The following is a 21,186-nucleotide window of genomic DNA, read 5'->3' on the forward strand; positions in this document are numbered from 1 at the left end:
GGTGGTCTCAGGAGGCGTGACCCGCTCCACCTGGAATGCTTTGACCTGGCGGTGATTCCTTGCTGTTCCTGGTTCTGTGGAAATCAGAGGCCTAGGAAGTTGGTCTTTGTGCCCTGGGGATCAAAGCAGCTTCTGCGCTTGGGGCCGAATGGCGTGCTGAGCTGAGGCCCCAGCGAGTACCAGGCACGGAGCGGAGCGGCCGCCCCAGCAGGTGAACCGTCTGCTTGACCGCACTGATGTGTGAGGGGCAGAGCGGGACGTGTTGGTTGCTCATATTGTTTGGGGGAGCGGGACCTGGACAGGGAGGGGAGAAGGCAGATAGCAAAAATAAGCTCCGGCATTCAGAGTGACCCGTGTGGAACTTCTCTGGAGTTTCTGCACATTCCTGATGAATCCAAACATGGGCACTGACTCAGGGACCCCACCGAGCGGCTGGGGGCAGAGGACAGCTAAGAATTTCGAGACCAGGCACGTGCTTTCCTTTTAGCAGGAGCAGGTATCGGTCATGTCGCTCTTAAGTTGGATGGTCGTCTATTCTTTATGTCTCTTCTTTTACGTATTATCTATCTTAAGTAAATAAAACAAAAAAAAGTAGGATATTTAGGGCAGCGACAGAGCTGGTTTAGGTAGGTGAAGAGGCCGACTGCTCCTTGGGTTGGCCTTCCAACCGGAAATTATGAGTGCAGGGACTCTGCGAGGTCTGCGTGCAAGCTGTCGGCTTACCGATCGAATCTTCATGGAGGAAATTTTTCCCAGGCACGTGGATGGGGTGTTTCCTCACTGCTCTGGGATGCGCAGAGGACAAGTTTGTAGATAAAATTGCAAATCCTGCCGCCGGGCAGCCCTTGCAGTCCCACAGAGACGGTGTGAGGCCTCTGAACTTGCTCTCCCAGACTCCTTCTCGCTCTGTTTTGTGTCTTCTGCGACCGCGTCACTCCTCGCCCAGGTGGGAACCTTGGGCGTCTCCTGAACGTGGTTACATTCGTGCCCCTTGGGGGCCGTGCTGAGCCGCCTTTATGGAATGGCCCGTCACCTCTGCTGAACGCAGTCCTGTTTGTACTGGGAGAAGCCCTCCCCCAGCTCCAGGCTGAGCCAGGACCCCCTCCACACGCTCCTGCAGCACGGTCTCAGTGTGACTCTTGAGCTTCCAAGGGTGCTTCACACCTTGCAGGTGCTGGATAAGCTGCTGAAAGGAGTAGTATCAAGTGAAAACCCGCCCTGTGCAGTAACCGCCTGTGTCCAGCAGGTGGCAGCAGAGGCCCGCCAGCCGTCCACTGGGTGCTCCAGGTTGCAGGTGAGCTCGCCTGCCCGTCCCAGAGGGCCTTGGTGTGCTCCTCACACGAGGGCAGCGGCCCAAGGGGGCAAGGCCCCTGGGTTGCAAGGCAGGAGACCTAGCTTACTTCTCGGCGAGCGCACAGTAGGCCTTCCCAGGCAGGCAGGCCTCTGAGTGGCTTTAGTCCCAGCTCCCTCGTCCTGAACCAGCGAGTTGGCAGGGCCAGAGGGGACTTGTCCACCTCCTGTGCTCAGAGCTGTGGGGTAAGAAAGGGGTGGCCCTAGGCTGTGCCCTAAAACCAAGGCCACCAAGTGAACACCCAGGAAATGCGAGCTCATGTCCTGAGTGCAGGCTGTGCCCAGGCAGCCGTCCTAGGGCTTGAGAGAAGGTGGGTGACGTGGGACAGGCCTCGTGAGACTGTGCAGGCAGCGCTGGGCCGGTGTCTCACAGCGGCCAGGCTGCTGTGCGTCTGGCCCTTGCGTGTACGTAGTCCTCACGGCCTTGTGCGGCGGCTGCGTTCTCATACATGGCAGGACCTGAAGGCTCAGCCTGTGGGACCTGCCCACCGCCACGGAGCTGGGACGTGCCATCAGGCAGTGTCCCGGGCATGGACCTTCTCGAGCGTCAGTGTTTGTCCTGGGAGACCCGCTTCTGAAAATGAAGCTCTGGTGACCACGTTCTTCCGCTCTGAGGTCTGAATGGGGGCCGGGGCTTTCGAGGGAGACACTGACCTGGTCAGAGCTGTGTGTTCAGGGCTCTGACTCGTGTGCCCTGGGGAGGATCCCAGAGCCTGGGCGGGTGCGTGCGCGCGCGCACACACACGCGTGTTTTAGGAACTACAGTATTAAAAAGTCGGAACTGGCCGACAGCAACTGCCTGGATGGTTTGGGCTCTGGCTGTTGTTTAACGGCTGTTCACTCTTCCTCAGGCCCCTGGCTAAGCGTGGCCGGTATCCTGTCTACTCTTTCATGTTTCCTCTGAGAAAACCTTAGTCTTCCAACCTGAAAAGGCGGACAGGGTGTGACTCCCAGTTCTTCTGCGAGAGTGGTTTGCTGCTCATCAGCACATGAATAAAACAGGATCCTGCAGGAACTGACTTCCTTTGTAAGGAAGCTTATAGCATTTCCCGGAGAGGACAACAGAAGCAGAGCTGCAGCTCGGCCGTTTCTCTGGCAGTATCTCTGGCAGTAAAGCCGCTGCGCAGGGGCTTTCCGGCTTTGTTGGGCTCACCTCCATCCTGACAGACCTGCCTTCTGGGCCCCTGCCCTCCAGCGTCGCCACCTCACACTCTCCCTTTACTGTCACTCCTGAAAACGTCACTTGTCAGCCTATGAAACAGCACTTGTGTTCCCCGGGCCCATCCGGTGACACGCTCTGGCTGAAGGCCCTGTGGCCCCGATAGCCAGGCTCCACAGTCATCACCCTGGACCTGGAACTTGGCAGCACTCGGTGGTGCTGGCGGCTGCCTCCGTAGGGCTGTGCTGTCCCCTGACCTCTGCTCTCCTGTCCCCTCTGTTTCTCAGGCCTCCTCTTTGCTTCTCGGGGCTCTTGCACCCCCATGACCTCTGCCCTGCATGGGGACCCAGGCCAAGCCTTCCCTCCAGGTGCCACTGCTGCTACAGCCATTCTGGGCACCTTTCCTTCCCCGTTGCTTCGCCTGTTTCAAGTGTCGCTGCAGGTGTGCATTTCTCTAAGAGTTCTCACGCCCTCTTCCGAAAGAGGCCAACAAATAGGCCAACCCACTCCCTTCCCTGACCTTGAATAGGCAAGAAGGCGAGGTCTGTTTGTTCTTGTGTATTTTTTTAAATCTTCATCATTGGTGCTGCTTAAGTGTCACCCAGTTGAGGAACTTGATAATCAAACTGGAAGCCTTCTTCACTTCTCACCACGAGTGACACCCATCCCCAAGTACTGCCTTTCATTCTTAGGAGCCCTGGGTCCCAGCCTCCCCCTGCATCTGTGCTGCCCTCTCTCAACCCGGCCTCCTGAGTGGGACGTAAACAAATGAGCAGTAAATCGGGCCAGGTTGGGGGCAGACTGGACAACTCAGGCTCTGAACCTCACCCGACCCACCTGACACGGCGAGGCTCAGCGCTAAACGCTGTGATGTGATGACGAAGGACTTGCAGGGCGGTGGCCAGCATAGGCGGAATGTAAGGCTGTTATTTCATCAGACCTTACGCAGCTCCAGCCATAATCTGCACCGTAGTGGCTAACCTGGTTAGCGGGCCAAGGCGGCAGTCACAGCATCCATTTTAGCGGGAGAGAAAAAGTCAGCGTGTTCCGTCAATAGTGCGTTTTAAGGCTGTTTTTGTAATTAAGAAAAAATTCTCCTTAGGCTGGGGCTGGGGGAGGTTGACTACAAAGGGCCATGAGAGAATTGGGGGGGCACTGGTTGTGGTGATGGTTATGAGGCTGTGTGCTTGTCACAACTCAGGGACCTGCCTTCTGACAAGGTAGATGCACTGTGTAAACTACGCCTCAGGAAACCTGACTTACTTGAGTGCCACCGAGTCTTACTTGAAGGAATGTGGGCCCCCTGGAAAGTGGGGTGACGGGCAGGAAGATCAGGCCTTTTCTGAAGGTCGCTTCGATCTAGGTCCTTGACGGAGTTTTTCCATTCTGGACCCTTCCTTTCTTAGCCTGGGCCCCAGAAAAGTCCAGGAACCCCTGAGACTGATCCCAAAATTCTGTTAAACATGAGTGCTGCTCTTCTGGGAAGATTACTTTTTCCATCTGATTGTGAAAAGTAGCTGAGTGTTCAGTAAAGGTTAAAACCACAGTGCCCCTTCTTCCCTGAATGACGCCGTCTTGGGGTTCTGGTCCTCGGCGCCTACAGCCCTCTGCTCGCACAGGTCTGCTCCTGACGCTGCGCTCGCTCGCTCTGTCCTGAGGCCGACCTAAGGGCGTTTCTTCCCCCCCACGCCCCGTCACATTTAACGTACGTTAGTGTTGAGCATATCGGGGACAGTCCCCATGCATTCCCTGTCACTACCAACTGTGGTGACAGAGTTTTCTTTGAGCGTGGATCCAGTACATCTCTATGCGTCTCCTCCTGTTTGGACAATGACCGGGAGTGGAAAGGGGTTGTGTTCCCTGAGCAGTGGGCACAGGGACAAACAGGGAAGCCTGCCGTCACCGCTCCCTGTCAGCCTGTCCTGGAGGTCCCTGCCAGAGCATAAGGAAGGCAAGAAATGCAGATTGTAAGGACGGGGGAAGCGGAAATAAACCTCCCGTGTTGCAGGCGACATGGTCCCTCAGGAGCAGCGACGAAGCTGTATTTTGGTGTAATTTCGCCGACTGCGTTTCTGTCGTTTTTTGGTCCTGTCTGCGGTCACTCCTCGGGTGTAAGAGTCACCTTATCGTCCCTCAAGGACGTGCGTCAGAGGTCTCACTCCTGCTCACTTGCTTCTCGGCAGGTCGTATCTGACTCCTGTCCGGGATGAGGAGGCCGAGTCTTTACGGAAAGCACGCTCCAGACAAGCTCGGCAGACCCGGAGGTCGACGCAAGTGAGTGTGAGGCCCTTTTGTGTCCTTTTGTCTGTCTGCCTGTCTGTTGGAAGAAGAGTTAAAAAGCAGTGAACTGAGTGCCTCTTCCCAGCCACTGACCGAGAAGCTTCCTTCTGTGATGTGTCGTACCCTGCACACCATCAAATGAGGTCACAGACCTCCCGCCATTCCCACTTCGTCCTCCAGGCTCAGGGAACGTTTACCCACTTCCTTCCCTGTACCGGTCACTCCTTTCATGCTCAAGAGTCCCTAGAGGGGACGGCTTGGCAGCTCCCCAAAATGTCCAGCAGTCCTAACCTTAGGGGCACACTCAAGAAAGGAACACGCACGTCACACAGAAGCTCGTGACAGATGTTTACAGCAGCCTCGGTCACAGTGGCCACATGGAGGCAGCCGTGAGCTGGTGACGGGTGGATAGTTGGCTCTCTTCACAGTGGGCAGTGCCGGGCATTAGGACAGGGAGTGGAGTGCTGACAGCCCTGAGCTACAGCAGGCCGGACCTGGACAGGTGAGCACCGGGGAGGCAGGCAGGGCAGCGAGGTCAGTGGCAGGTGAGCAGGCGTGCGTGGTGGCCGGTCCTCTGGGCCTCAGACTGGGGAAGCCACAGCGTTGTGTTGGGAGTGGACATAGACCCGGCCTGGTTTCTTCGCACACTCGTGTTTATTTTAGCTTGAAACGGCCCCATGTTAAGAGCTTCATTAGGAATGTGATGCTGTTAGATCTTTTAGGGAACGTCCCTGCTTCTGCCACGGTCAGAGTGGACCGTCTCTGACTTGTGATATCTTCCCAGGGTGTGACCCTAACAGACCTGCAGGAAGTGGAGAGGACCTTCAGCCGGTCGCGCGCCGAACGACAAGCTCAGGAGCAGCCGGGCCAGAGGCCTGTGGGCCCCGGAGGGCTTGAGGGGCGTGCCGAGAAGCAGGAGTCCCCCGCCGTGCCCGCCAAGGAGGCCGGCGAGGCCCGCCAGCCCTGGGGCCAGAGTCTGGATGAGGAGGTGAGCGCCCAGGGTGGCACGTGCTGTGCAGAGCAGGGCCAGCGGCGGCCTCCTGTGACGCGGCGGTCCTGCTTCCTAGCGCACGGCTCACGGGAAACTTCACGTCTGTCTTGAGTCGGCAGACCTGTGAGGCTAAAGGGATTCAGGGGCCGTCGGCCATTGAGTGCTCCTTTTGTCCTGAGAGTTGACTGAGGCTTTCTTTTTCCAGTTTTGCTGAGATACAGTTGACATCACACTGTGTTTGGTTTAGGTGCACGCGGGGATTTGATGAGTGTACAGTATGTATGTGAAATGGTTGCCACAATAAGCTTAACTAAATATCACTTAGGTAAATTTACTCCTTAACTAGAGGATAAATGTCTTTCTAGTCTAAAAAGAGGTTGTAGCATATAATAATGAAACACAGACATAGAAGCATTTGCTGAGTGTCTACTCCAGGCATCCCCTTAACCATCGCATGTGTGTTAACCCTCAGAACTGCTCTCCGAGGCGGCTGTCACCGCTTCTGCTTTACAAATGTCAGAGGGACGTGAGCCGCAGAGGTCAAGCAGCCTGCCCAGCGCTTCAGGCGGCCAAGCAGCCGTGTAGGCACGTCCTCTTGACCATTAGCATGCTCTCCAAACTTCTGCAAACCTAGGAGCTTGCAGAGCACCCTTCATCCCGTGCTACACACAGATGCCACTGTTGGGATGGACATGTGACTTATGTGCAGCTGGCAGCTGGAGCTGTAGGTTACATGTCAGGTGGACATAATTCCTGCTTCCCCTCCGACGGCTGTGTTGACACTGGCATCTCTCCTCCCCACTCGCCGAAGCCTCCCAGCTGGGATGACCCATTTTATGGTCACCATGGTCCCAGCAGAGAGAGACCTTGCTGATCTGACTCCGGCCAGGCCGTAGAAACTGAACTGGTGCTTATTACCAGCTCACTGGGTGCTTGTCGGAGGTGCTGCACTGAGCACCCAGCACGCGTTGTCCCGTTGAGGCCTCACAACCTCTGAGGAAGACTCGCCCTGCTTTACATATGGGGATGCGGAGGCCCGGCCAAGTTAAGTGCCGGTCAGGGTCACCCAGCGAGCAAGTGCTGAGGCTCGAACCTGGACCGGGCTCTGTCTGATGCCAAAGCTGACTGTTGTAGTGCTCCTGCCCTTGTCACTTGTAAACAAAATGCAGTCTCTGCAGGCAGTAAGAACTTCTGTCTCTGCCTCTTCAGTAAACCAAGTTAAGACTTAGTGTCAGGTTCTCTCCGTCCTTGCTCAGGGGGGAATGAAAAGCTTTCAGCGGGGACATGGGAGTCCCCAGAGTTCCGATCAGCCCGTGTGGCGAGTTGGAGAGTTCAGAGATGGGTAGGGTGCTCCGATTTGGTCTGTGTTCTCAGCTAAGTCTGCGTTCCGGCCTTCGTGTCCCTGAGCTCCCTGTTCCCTGCGTGGGCCCTGCCTTTCAACTCTCCATTTGAAAAAGTCATCGTCTTGCCTGTTTTCATTCCAAAACCAAAGGGATTTTTATCACCGAGGTCAGGGATAATTTTCCTGGTATCATCAGAATACAGGCTCAGAAGCTGCTTCCCTTCTGGCCGGCTGGCTGGCTGACCGACCGACTGACCAACCCACTGACTGACTGACTGACTGACTGACTAACTGATGCTGGCTGGCTGGCTGACCGGCTGACCGACCGACTGACCAACCCACTGACTGACTGACTGACTGACTAACTAACTGATGCTGGCTGACCGGCTGACCGACCGAGTGACCAACCCACTGACTGTCTGACTGACTGACTGACTGACTTTAGTGCAGCTCAGTACTGAGCACCCACTGCTAATAAGCCTCTTGGTGTAGAAAAGGCCCGTTTCAGTAATTCCGCAGTGCTGTCCTCTGCTGGACGTGACCGCGCCCACCTCACCTGTGCCTTCCTTCCAGCCTCTGCATCGTCGCCTGAGGTGTCCAGCTCAGCCAGACAAACCCACGACCCCAGTGTCCCCTTCCGCTCCGAGCCCCTCTGTCTCTGCCAGCTCCCACCTGCTGCAGCCGAGCAGATCACCAGCCCCCGATTCTGAGAGCTCAGAGACGAAGGAAATGGACAAAAACGGTGTGTAGAGTCCCGGAAGCCCAGGCCCCCCGCCCCATGCACCGATCTCAGTGTTCATGCTGCTTCTTCTCCGTCAGAGGGTGAAGAAGCCGACGTGGGTGAGCCGTCCTCCGACAGGCTGTCGATCCGTGAGCGGAGGCGGGCCAGGGAACACCGCAGAGGCACCGGCATCAACTTCTGGACGAAGGACGTGAGTGGCGGTCTGTGCCGGGTCGGCCTCGGGCCTGGGCTGCCATCGTTTGTGTGGAGCTCACGGGGACTCCCACACGTGGCACAAGCTGCCGGTGTCAGGGACACTGATGGGGCAGAGAAGGAGAAGGACTGCTGGTGTGGGACCCGTCCGGGCGCTCCTGCCGGGCGCCCAGGGCCTGGAGCGTGCCAGGCACTTAGTAGAGCTCAGGATGTGACTGGTGAGGAGTGGGAAACTGACATCCAGCCACAGCAGCAAACAGGGCTCAGCAGTCCCCCCTCGTTCCCAGAAAGTCCCGCAGCCTTGGGCCCCCGTAAGCAGGGATCCTAATGTTTTAGGGGTGCCACGGGGAGTAACCAAGTTCCTCTGACTCAGTTTCACTCTTTTGGGGTGAAAAAGGGAGGAATCACGTATAACGGACGTCCCCGCTTTGAAGTCAAGCACTCACTAGCTGCAAACGCACGTCAGCACCTTACCGCGTGCTCAGCCTGCCCGGCTCCCGGCTCCGTCCCTGCGTTTAGAAACCAAGTGGCTGGTAACCACAAGGCCCCTGCTTCCAGCGACTCCTTTGAAAATTAGACAAGAAATGTCAGTAATTGTCACCTTTTAGAGACTGCGCTCACGATACAAGTATTTCACTGTTGAGGACCAAACAGACTGCCAATGGAGATGAAGTAAAGTGTGTCGGTCCTAAAGGTGCCTCTCCCGCAGCTGCGGCTCGGCTGGCGCTGTGTGACGGCAGGTGGTGTCCGAGCTATCTGCTTGTGCAGCTGCTGCAGCAGTGGCGTCCCTTATCCGTCAGCCCGCGGCCTGTGTGACAGTGACACATGTGCAGGGTGCATAAGGGGCCGGCTGGCCCCATGGCTGTGAAGGACGTCTGACCGTGCCCTCTGGTTTCGTTTCTTTGTAGGAAGATGAAACGGATGGATCTGAAGAGGTGAGAGAAGCGTGGGTAAGTGACAGGCCCGCGAGGCGCGTCCCTCTTGGCTTGGCTTGCTCGTGTGCCCATGATTTCAGTGGAAGAAAGAGCAGGCTTGGGCGGCGGGCAGGCTGGGGACAGACGTGCTGTGCGTGGTGCGGCAGGTGGCAGCTGTGGTGCTGTCTGTCCTGCGCTGTGAGCACGGCCTGGACAAGGCCCTCCGTCGCCCCGCGCCCCTGCGGTCTCCAGCACAGCTGCGGGGTCTGCCTGCCTTTCCCCTCTCGTGAGGGTGCCGCTGGGTTGTATAAAGGACTTTGAAGTCTGGGGAAGAAAGGGAAGGGTGACGCCGTTTCTCTGTGGAAAGCGCTGAAATTCATTTCTTCTCTTTGTGTACCTAGCTAGGGAAGTGTCAGCAGCACTTTTCTGCAGATAAGATATAAGGCCAGGAATGGCCCTGACGTTTGCTATCGATTATGTGATAGAGGGAAGACCAGCCATGAATGTCTGTGGTGGTGACACCAACGCGTGATGCTTCGAGGGCTGGGACTTTGCTTAATTCCCACGTAGTGCGTAGTGTTGTCAGCTCCTGTCCCCGCTGGCAAATCCATGAGCCAGTGAGACTGGCGATGAGCGTGGAGCTGAGTGTGTCAGCCCCTCCTTGACAGATGTGCGTAAAGCCACCTGCTTAGCTGCATGTAAGTGTGGAGGTCTCAGCATGTCCCTGGCTGGCTGAGTGAGGAGGTTGTTCCCGTCGTACCTGAAAACGCTTTGCACTGGGGAGCGTGTTGGTTTTCTCTGCCGGTAACGGCAGCACAGGGCTTGCTCCAGAAGGCCCAGCACGCTGCCCACGGCCGGCCACCGGGCCTCCCAGCCCTGCCCGTGTGCTTGGCCACGGCCCCTTGCTGACGATGCGTTTTGTCAGCTGCATTCTTGCTTCTGCTGTGTAACTGGACGCATCACTAGAGGGCACAAGTGGTCAGCAGCCGTGTTGGAGAACAGGTGCAGTGGGGCTCAGGAGGCCAGAAGGCAGGTTGCTCTTGCCTTGAAGGGGCTGTGAAGACCCGTCCACAGTAGTGGAGTTACTTGCCCCCCAGCTTTGGGGGTTTGGAGATGACTGGGCTTAGGGACCTCGTTTTACAGTTAAGGAAACTGAGGCCCAAAGAAGTTCAGTGTTCAAGGATGTGACAGCCCTGCCAGGGGCGCCCGTGCTGCCGGGCCGTGGGCAAGCAGGCCTGGAGTCTGGGCTCACAGCTGCTGGGGTGGAGGGACGTCTCTTGAAGGACAAGGTCAAAGCCTGCCCTGGTGTCAGGGTTCAGCGGCTGGGCCGTCAGCAGCAGCAGGGTGAGATGGGGTCGACATAGAAGACGGTGGTCGGGACAGGCCCTTCTGGGGAAGCACCCTGAGCCTGGGACGGAGGGACGGCGGCAGACAGGTGGACCTGCGGGGTGGGTGCCTGTAGGCCGGGGAACAGCCCCTGCAGAGACTCAGGCAGGAGCGTGTCATGTGCTGAGGACAGGCGAGGACACCCAAGTGTCAGCAGAGAGAGCACCGTGACCCCGAGGGGCTGCGATCTGAATGGGTGGGAACCATCGCGAAGTCCAAGCCAAGAGTGTCGGAGGCCACTTCCGTTTCAGAGGGCAGCCCCTGCGCCTTCGGCAGCGTCCTCTAAAGGGACTGGGTGGAAACGAGCATCAGTTAGGAGGCTGTGGCGATGGTCCAAGGAGACCAGTGGTGGCTGGGGCCAGGGTGAGCGGGCAGCACAGCGCTGGGAGGGCCTCACGGTCACTGTGGATGTGAAGTTGGAAGCAGCAGGTTTGCTGCAGGATCAGGCAGCCGGTGAGGAAAACGGGGATCAGACTGACAGCAACGCTCTTTGCTCAGGCGCCTGGGAGGACGGCGTTTTCTTAACGGAGGTGGAGAAACCTGTGGGAGGAGCAGACTTGGTGGGGAGAGCAGGCGTTCAGTTTGGTTTTAGGGTGTTAGATGCAACGCGTCTGACTGACATCCACGTGGGAATGGCATGAGGAGTTAGAGGCGGGGGTCTGGAGCCCAGGCGGCAGGTCCACCCTGGACATTGGAACTCGGAGGTCAGCAGATGCACAGATGGCAGCCGAAGCCGTGGACTGTGAGATCGCGCCAGTGGGTGTGGGCAGAGACGAGGCCCCAGGACAGAGCCCTAAGTATCCAAGTTCAAAGTGAGGCGAGGGAAGAGCCGCGGGGGGCCCGAGCATTCGGCTCTGGGGGTGTAAATGCAGCCTCCCACGCACACAGAGCAGTAGGTGGTTTTCTTGTTGTTTTACCATTTTTCTCAGCTTGTGTAGGCATATGCCCTGCGAGGTCTGCTTGGCCTGGTGTGGGGGACCCGGCGGCCCCCAGCACCCTCTGGCTGTTCCAAAAATGCAGTTTGCTGCCCCTCTGCAAACCCCTTCTCGGGCCTGGGAAGCCCCAGCACTCGCCAGACACCTGTAACCGCACGCTGCTCAGGAGCCCTATGTGGGCTCAGCCTGATTCCCTCAGCTCCGTCGCACGTTACAGGCTCTCTGGTGCCGTGGTGCCCTAAACTCTGTGAGCTCGCGGCTGGGAGGGCCGTCAGGACGTAGAGTTTCAGAGCTGGAAGAGACCATTTCAGAGACAGCAGCTGTGGCCAGGAGACCAAGCGCTTGCCAGGGTCACAGCCATGTCCCGTCCGTGGCTGCTGCATGCATGGCCTTCAGGTGGGTCTCCACATGTGCCATGTGTCTTAGCTGACCTGCCGTTAGGACAAGCTGGACACCCGGCCAAGGCTCAGCTCGCCGCCGGCCTGTGCTCCGTCTGGGTCCATCACATGTGAAGTGGGGGGGACGTCCAGTGTTCCCTCAGCCGTGTCAGATGAAGTGACTTTGTGCGTGTAATAGAGGCGAGGCAGGCCATTCAAAGTGCTCGTCGGGTCCCTAGTCCCTGCATCCTGATGAGACCAAGGCCTCGAGCGCTTTCACTGACCTCCGCATCGTGTGACTTGACGTTACGTATTGATTGATTCACAAGCAATGGGTCACTCTATGAATCAGACACGTGGCCCGGGCCATCCAACATGAGTGAGGGTCCTGGAAACGTGCCTGATGGGTCCTGAGAAGCAAGTTTTTTTTGTTTTTTTGGGTTTTTTTAAAAAATATTTTTATTGGGGAATTGGGGGATGGGAACAGCGCTGGGGAATTGGGGGAAGGCGAACAGACAAGTTGCTGTTGTTTTGTTCTTCAGTCTAGTTGTGGAGGACGTTGCTTCACTGGCCCAAGTTGGCACCATCACTGTTCTCTTCCCTGGGCGAGGTAGATCAGTCGCCAGCTTCTGGACGGCCGCTCACTGCGGCGGCTACTGGCCGCTCACGCTGGCTGCTGGCTACACATGGTAGCCCATGGCAACCCACTGCAGCAGGGGCTGCAGCCTACACTGTCGCCGGCGACTCAGGGCAGCCCAGCTCCAGGTTGAGCTGTTGTTCAGCATCTTAGCTGTGGAGGGCAGTGTCACTGGCCCTCATATGTGGGATCCAAACCGGGGCCCTCTGGCGTCCCAAGCCAGTTCTTAACCATCGCGCCACTCGGCCAGCCCCTGAGAAGCAAGTTTTAAAGGTGGGAGAAAAGAGCTGCGTGGAGAGGAAAGGGCCCCGAGCCCAGGACCCCGTCCACGTGCTTGCATTTCACACCCACATCGCCCGTTTCATCTCTGCTGGTGACCCAGCAGCTGTGGCTCCACGGGTTTTTATACCCCCCCACATATTCACTCTTCCCTTGAGTAAACACTAGCGCTTTTTCCTATTTACTCTAATTTTGTACAACTTTGCTTCTGGCTGTTCACTGAATCCCCCCCTCCCTGCCCCCCCAGCAGTGTTTAAAAATCTTATTTCATAATCTCACAGAGCCCCTCTGCTGGGGGCCCGAGATTTTCTGTCCCCTGCCCACCCTGGGCTGGCTCTGCACTTGTCCTTTTAGGTAAAATCCCAGGACGGTTGCCTCCCTGCTCTCTGGGGCCTGATTGCCTAATATGGTAAGGTATGTCCCGACCAGCCGGTCCTGAGAGAGCGCCTCAGCGGGACGCGCCAGAGACCCGGGAGGTGAGCTGTTATTTACACCGTAAAATAATGTGTTCCACGGTGTTCCATACAACAGTCTTTCTTTAAGCAAGCCTCTGCTCCAGTTAGTGGAGTGAACGCACAATAAAATATAAAGTCTCTCCGTCTTTAGCCAGATAAGAAAGGGGTGGGCAGCTTGTCCCAGGGTGGGAGTGTTCTGAGAGGCCTGAGGACTCGGACAATCATGCTTTTGGGGATAGATTTGGTACCAGCAGCTCCTGGGAGCTCCGGCATCCCGGTTTGCACAGGCGATGGCAGTGGGCCATCAGGAAGGAGATGGAGAGACGTGGCAGCCGGCAGCGTGTGTGGGAGGCCGTCTTCCACCCGTGTCCTGAGGTCTCCAGTGGCTGACCCCACGTCCCCCCGGAGGGTCCCCTGCACTGTGCGTTTGCTCTTGCCGTTTCTGAAACGCTGCAGGTGCCCTGCTTCACTGATGCCCCCCACCCCCCGCCCGCGCCTTCCACTCCCTGAGCTGCACAGACCATCTCAGTCTCTCTTGGCATCTTCCTTTTAAGGACTCGATTAATTTTAGGTCGTGCTGTTGCCAAGGAAATCTCAGTCATGAAAGCTCACATCTGTCCTTTGAGACCCTGTAATTTTTGGACCAATACATCAGTGAATTCTGCTTTAGTCCGAAACCTCTTTTAAGATAGAATAAACTGATTTCACCTTATCTGTTTGGGCTTTGCTCAGACGTCTTATCCCTGGTTGTGGAGAGTTTATCAAAAACCAAGGACAGTACCAGTAACCGGGGACCTTTTCTTGTCCTCCGGTTTCTTCCTTCTGCCTCCTGCTGCCTTCAAGGTGTTAGTTCTGTTGGTGACCTGTGACCTGTGACCTAACGTGCCTTTGTTGGAAGGACACTGATGAGCTTGAAACTCTGTGGGAACTTTTCTTGTGATTATAAAGGTGACACAGTTTATTATAGAAAGCACATGAAGAACAGAAAAGTGCAAAACAGCAGGACCATCTCTGGGGGAGGCTGTAAAAATTCCTGGGGTCCCTTCTGGGTCACAGCGGTGGGGGGTTGTCCAGGCACTTGGTGGACGGGACCAGACATGCTGTCCGCAGCGGTGTCCCCCTCGCACACAGCTGTCCTGCGGCTGGCTGCACTTTTGACCATCTCCCTGAACAGTCAACAGACGGGCAGCTCTGTATTATCTGAGTCCAAAACCAAACTTGATTTTATGTACAAATTCACATTTTGTTGGCAGAGGGAGGTTCTAAAAATTGACCCACCGTGTAAATTGAGGAAACCCAGCCCCTGGTTTCGCTCACCCTGATGGCAGTGTGCTTGTGTGCACGTCGCCCGGCACCGTCTCCAGGTCTGGGCCCACGTCTGCCTTCCAGAAGGTTCTGTGATGGGCCCAAGTCCTTGACTGTTTCATGTGCCTCCTAGTATTTTTGGCCCAAGAGTTTCCACTGTGAAACACATGTCTCATTATAAGTTATTTTCCTTGTGTTTCTTCCTATTTTATTATTGATTTTTTTATGATTTTAGCTAAGTTTTATATCTATGAATTTCATTTCAGGATAGCACAGATTGGGATGGGGAGTTTGAAAATGTGTGTTATACAGGAGCTTCTTTCTGGTGTAAAGAACAAGAAAAAATCTTTCAGAGTCACACCAATCAAAAGGAATTATTGTTTAACATTCTCGTGAACTTCCTGATGGTATTTTTCCTAAGGTTTGGTTTTTGGTGTTTTTTTTTTTTTAACATGTTCAAGACCAACTAATGACATTGTTAAGAAAGGGATGGTTTCAAGCCGAGTGTTCCTGGGACCCCTTCCTTACCATTGTGACAGCCTCTAAGTGGCCTTCAAAGCCGTCTGCCTCAGCTCCTCTGTGGAAGCCGCCGTCCCGTGATGGCCCTTCCCACGGGGTCTCCGGGTGGCCTTAGTCACAGAGGTTGCTGCTTCTGTTGCTGGCGTGTCTGGAGAGCACTAACCATGGTGTCGGCTTAGCTAATGTCAGAGTCCTGGCCTGTGATTGAGGGGAAAGGCTGCATGTGGGCTTCGCAGCCCCTTTGCAGCAAACGGACCGTCTGTGGATTTCCCCGTGGGACTGTGGGGCGGAGGCCCTGGCAGAGGTTGCCTTCGAGTGTTATTTGGTAGGACCTGAAAGGTAGGGCGGTTCTGGGAAAATGGAAGCGTGATGGTTTCCGCCTCTGTACCGTCTCAGTTTTCAGCCAGGCAGGTTCAAAGAGCAGACAGCAGCCGTTCAGCGACCTGAATTTCTTTCATAGAAAAACCATAATTTCACTTTCCAAACATGACCCTTTAAGGCACCCCCCCCCCAAGGTGTACCTTACCAAACTGTGAGCTTCGAAAAATACTGGACTTTTAGGCTTTAAGATGTGTTTGTTGTCTTACAACCTGAACGCTTACACCTTAAATTATGCTGATGTTATGACTACAAAAGAAAGGAGGAATCTTTTAAAAACCCTTGGCAAATTAATAGCTCAAACTAAAATACTTAATGTGGTCTTGGAGCTTATAGCTCTGGCTCTGTTTCTGAAATTGTTTCGCATGATAGAAGCCTTTTAAGAGGAAAATGCCATGTCTGGATATCGTATAACCGAATAAGACATGTTATGGTGTTTCACTTAGGCATGGGGGGACTTTCAGAAGTGTTTGCCACACGGGTGAGTCACAGCTGTTTGTGGTGACAGTGCCAAGTGTCTGCTTTCTGCAGTGTCTGGTGCAAGCCACTGCTGGCTGCCGGGAGGGTCAGCACACTGCCCTTTGGAGGCCATGGGAGGGCAGGGGGAGGGGGTGTGCCTGTCCCCAGCAGCATGTGTCGGGGTGGGATGGTGGCAGCAGGGCAGCCGCATCTCCATCTTTGCACATCATGCTCTAGGTCAGGCTCAGCAGACTATGGAAAGGGTCTGAGGGGCCTGTTTCGTGCTGTGCGGGCCACGGAGTCTGTCGCAGCTGCTCAGCTCTGCTGCCATAGTGGGAAGTGGCCGTAGCAGTATGTCAGTCAGGGGCTGTGGCTGTGTTCCAATAAAACTTTATTCACGAAAGCAGGCTGGGGGCCAGATGCGGCCTGTGGACCAGGCCACAGTTTGCCAGCCTGTCTGGTGACTGACGGAGAAGTTGCTGCTGCCCACGTGGCTTCAGATGCCAGTTTTCTCTGAGCCAGGCACTTCTCTGCGAATGCAGTGTTTCCCCAACCCCTGGATTTTGGGGGGATTATGTGCTTGTTCTCTTGGAAAAGCGTTGGTGAGCTGGGTCGAGCTGGGACGCTTCCTGAGTGAAGACATGAGGGGGACTCGCTCCGCCCTTTTCACCTGGCCTCTGTCTGTCTCTGTCCCTTCGATCCTCCCAGCATGTCCCGTCTGCTTTTCCCGTCTGATCCTATCCAAGCTCTTACCTCCCAAGCCCGTCTCTGAGGTTAGCTAAAATTGCCGTCTGGGGATAAATCACCACTTTCTGCAGACAAGGGCCGTGACCGTGTCTGCCTTTAAGGCTCTCAGACTCTTGGGAGGGTGCCTGTCAGAGATTTTAATTGCTGTCATTCACTTAACTGCTGGTTGTCATTTGAATTCCTTAGAGTAGATTACATGAGCGTTTATTGGTCCTTTTGCCTTGCTAACTTTCAGTCTGCAGGAAGAATCTGGGGGATTTTCAGAGGCCGTGGCAGAAATCTTCAAAGCTGTGACCCTGGGCTTACTTGAAATGGTAGTTGAGGGGAAACTATCTCTTTTGGAAAGAGAAGTGAAATTCTGGCTCTTGGACCACTCGAAGGAAAACAGTGGTGAAAGCTGACAGTAACGTGTCCCAGTAAAGACTCGAATCAGTACGGGAATTGATCGGGGTCGGCACAGCTGATTCTGTGCCAAGGACACAGAACCCGGCTCTTTATGTAGAATAAAGGCTCACGAAGGCACGGCATGTCCGAGAAGTCTGCAGGGACACTGGTGACCTCTGGTCTCTGGGAGAAAACTAGCATGTGTTATGTGGGCAGCTTATGAGTCTGCCTGGGACTGTCTGGACTCTGTATTGTGTAGGCCTCGCAGGCACTGCTCCTAGAGGTACGGTGCTCAGGGTGGCTGAGGTCCCGTGTGGGGCAGACGAAGAGCAGGCGTAACTGGCCCCTCCCTGCAGGGCTGGGAGCCTGCCTGCTCCTCGCTCGCCTCCAGAAATCCACCCTTCGCCCACAGAGTGCCCAGCTCCCCAGGCCCTCGGGACAGCCAGGCCCGTTCAGCAAGGCTTCAGTCAACAGATATTTGTTGGTTCCCCCGCCCGCCCCGTGTGTCAAGCATTGTGTGTTAGGGAAGCAAAAGTGCGCGAAGGGGACAGTGTCCTGCCCCTCACAGCACTCACATTTGGATGGGACCGGCCCCCAAGTGAGACACACAGGAACTGGTGTCATGGAGATGAGAGAGCTGGAGAGATGGGTGTCGGAGTCGCTGCCTTGGCGATGGGGCTGAGACACAGGACTGCTGAGACCCTCAAGAAAGACGTAGTCAGAAGCCCCAGGGCCCCGGCTGTGCCCTGTGTTGCTTGGGGCCGCCCAGGCCAGAGCGGGCACGTTGATCCCACGGGGACAGCAGAGCACACAGGCAGGTTGACGCATCCCGTGCGGGGAAGTGGAGCCGTTCTGACCCCACCTTGGTGGCTCTCGTTCTCTGTCCCCGTGCTCTCTACACCCAGAGAGCGGCTTTTCACCCGCTCGAGTCCGGGCAAAAGATAATGAGCTGGCTTTCTAATCCTGGGTGTGGATCAAATCGGAGAGATTTAAGAAATATGAAGATTTAGCAAGGTTTGGTATTTTTCACCCGACGTGGAGGGGACAACGGGCAGCTTTCCTCCCAGCTCTCCCCTCCTGAGTTATGTCATCACCCCAGAAAAACACCACAAATGAAACCGAAGTGAGTAACAGATAAATTTGGGGGAAAGGCGGGAATGAGGTTGCTTCCACCGCTGAGTAGGAGCACGCTGCCGACGGGGGCCCAGCCCTGTGTGCAGGCTCCCTAAGGATCTGCTTCCTAACAGTGTGTCATCACTGCAGCTTCAAGGAGTAAGTTTGATTTACATAGTGATTGTTAAAAATTATTTTCAGAAAGCAATTTCGAAACATAACTAGTTAACAAGCACGAGGGAAAGTATGTAAACTCAGTAGTATTCTAAATGAAGTTAGAATTGAAGTAGCATTTTTTGTCATCAACCAAGATAGGCAAAGATTTTGAAAAGATAATGCCCAATTTACTTAGCTGAGAGTGTAGTGAAATGGGCCTTCTCGTATTTTACTGTAGGAATGCAGATTAACACTTCCTTTTTGGAACGTGAATTGCCAAGTTATCAAATACCCCAAGTTGATCCAGAATTTTCATTTATGGAACTCTATCTCCAGGAAACAACCTGAAATATGAAAAAGAAACAAAAGCTTTATGTACAGAGCCTTTCGTTACAGGGTACATCATGGATAAGACGTAGCTGTGGAAACATTCATTCATTCATTCATTCATGCAGTAAATCCTGAGTGCCTTTGTTTGCAGGGCTGTTTGTTAGGCACTGTGGAAAAACAGCTGGTGCACTTAGCTTTCCTAACAGTGGGGATTTGGAAAGAACCCGCGAGCCCAGGATCTGGAGCGGTTACAGACAATGACTGGTCTGGGCAGCGAGATTCTGGGTGCCCATCCCTGACTCTTGCCCACTTAGGGTGTCTTCTCGGGACAGACTGGGGCTAGAGGCCACAATTTTAAAATGAGCTACAAGGAGCGTGTAATAAGTGGGTTAGTGCTGGTGATAAAATGTTACGGAGTGAAATGGGCCCACGGTCAGGCAGGATGCCAGGGCTGTGTCGAGGGGGCGACCCCGGCCGGCGCGAAAGCGTGAACAAACAGTGCTTGTTTCTATGGCGACAGTAAATTGGACTGACTTTTTGCTACTTCCGTTTATTTTCTGAATTTTCTTTAATAAGCCCCTGTTACTTGTGTAAAACACAAAGTTCAAGAGGTAAAGGCTTGCATGAGGCAGAGGCTGCTCGGAGGCCTCATGGGAACCTGGCGAGTGTTGTCCGAGGACTTGTCCCTGTCTGACCGGCACCCACCCCTGCCCAGTGGTATGCCATGTGCAGCCACGCGCTGGTCAGGTGCCTCTCAGTGAGCGGCACAGGTCCATCCTTCCCACCTGCGAATCCACACAGAACACAGCCACAGCTGAGCTTCGGGAGTCATCCTTGAATTCTCCTTGCCCTAAGGGTTTGCAATTCTTAATCCTCTCCCCCTCCTCCCCAGCTTCACTCGTTCGTCCCTCGCTGTCTTCCCGCATCTCCTTCACCTGCGTCTCTAACTGCCGACTAGGTCAGGTCCCATCCTGGAGCTACCCACTTGCTTTTGCGTCTGCGCATTGATCTGCTCAGCCTGAGGTCCGGTTTTGTCGTCTGTGCTCTGAGTGGCTCACCTTCCGTTTGTTGGGTCTGGGACTTGTGTGTAGGGTTTTTGTTGGGGTCTAGGTTGGTTTGCTTTTTTCTACTTAAAACTCAGGTTGGGGCCAGCCGAGTGGCACGTTGGTTAAGAGCTGGCTTGGGACGCCAGAGGGCCCTGGTTCGGATCCCACATATGAGGGCCAGTGACGCTGCCCTCCACAGCTAAGATGCTGAACAACAGCTCAACCTGGAGCTGGGCTGTCGTGAGTCGCCAGCAATGGCATAGGCTACAGCCCCTGCTGCAGTGGGTTGCCATGGGCTACTGTGTGTAGCCAGCAGCCAGCGTGAGTGGCCAGCAGCTGCCGTGAGTGGCCGTCCAGAAGCCGGCGACTGATCTGCCTCGCCCGGGAAGAGCGCAATGATGGTGCCAACTTGGGCCAGTGAAGCAACATCGTCCACAACTAGACTGAAGAACAAAAGGACAGCAACTTGTCTGTTCCCCTTCCCCCAATTCTCCAATAAAAAAATCTTTCAAAAAAAACTCAGGTTGTGTCTGCGGCCACACAGAAGCCCCCCAGCCACCAGGCGCCAGACTCCTTTGCAGAGTGGTGAGGAAGCGTCGGGGGGAGCCCCAGTTATGCAGGCCTCTCTCCTGTACCTGCAAATTATTTGCTCAGCAAACTGCAGAACAGAGGACTCAGCACGCTCATAAAGTACCAGACTGTTGAGGTCACGGAAAATTATTTCTGGAAGGTACTTTAGAAGCTCCTCTAGCCCAACTCCCTTACTTTACACATGAAAAACCCGGGCCCCAAAGGCGCCTGGCTTGACCTAAGCTGAACAGTGACTCAGCTGAGCCCCAGATCACCATCTTCCTGTGGTGCTGCGGCCCTCAGCAGCCGCAGCAGTGCTGGGGACACGTCACAGGCCCTGCTGGCGCCGTGGCACGCACCCTCTCCCTTTGGCCAGCCTGATGCCACTGTGGGAACCACAGGGGATCTGTGCACAAGGGCTGAGATAGCCTGCTGCTGTCCGGGGCCCCTGCCTCCTCAAAGCACCTGCGCTTCAGAACATCTGTTGTTCATTTCGGTCCAGACGACTTGTGAACCATGGGGATGGCCCTGCACTGGCTGTGAGTGTGAGCTGTGGGCATATCTGCCCCTCTGTACAGACTGGTGAGGTCAGGAGACTTGAACCACTGTTATCTCAAAAGTAGAAGCCACTGTCAGACTTGCGGTCAGGACGGCAGAGTGAGGACACTGAGTCCTCCCATTCCCAAACTGAGAAATGATGGGCGCGTGCTTTTTACAGAATTGTTAGATCCAGTCCGTCATGCTGGGGCTCAGCTCCCGGCAGATAAATGTAGGATTCGGTGAAGCCAAAAAGGAACAACAGCGGAGCCACAGACGGAGTTCATGCCACTATATTATGTGATATTATTATATTATATGATGGCGGCTGGTTGAGAGACAGGAGTAGGATCGCATCATCTGCATCATCTGCGACACCTGTGCTTGCTAACGCAGCTGCCGCAGGTATATGCCAAACAATAGTAGCTTATGGCCAACAGGTTACAGCTGATGGCCATCTAATACCCGAGCCAGCACGTTTCCACGTGAGGCCGAGAGCTTAAACCTGCCCTCCTGGCCCTTTCCCAACACAGTCGTTCTTAACAACTAAAGAGGAAGTCTCTTTGGGCCAGCAGTGGGGAGACAAGCCTGTGGTGGGGACTA

General features: G+C 55.2%; 1 protein-coding gene across 1 annotated transcript in view; it reads left to right on the forward strand.

Annotated features, from left to right (window-relative positions):
* PPP1R12B (protein phosphatase 1 regulatory subunit 12B) overlaps positions 1-21,186 on the forward strand; it is a 108,000-nt gene that overhangs the window by 47,996 nt on the left and 38,818 nt on the right. The window contains 5 exon segments of the mRNA XM_019638030.1: positions 4,693-4,783; positions 5,574-5,777; positions 7,696-7,864; positions 7,942-8,054; positions 8,965-9,006. Coding sequence (XP_019493575.1) covers positions 4,693-4,783; positions 5,574-5,777; positions 7,696-7,864; positions 7,942-8,054; positions 8,965-9,006 — 619 coding nt within the window.

This window comes from Hipposideros armiger, unplaced genomic scaffold, assembly GCF_001890085.2.
Source record: "Hipposideros armiger isolate ML-2016 unplaced genomic scaffold, ASM189008v1 scaffold_37, whole genome shotgun sequence".
Classification (NCBI taxonomy): domain Eukaryota; kingdom Metazoa; phylum Chordata; class Mammalia; order Chiroptera; family Hipposideridae; genus Hipposideros; species Hipposideros armiger.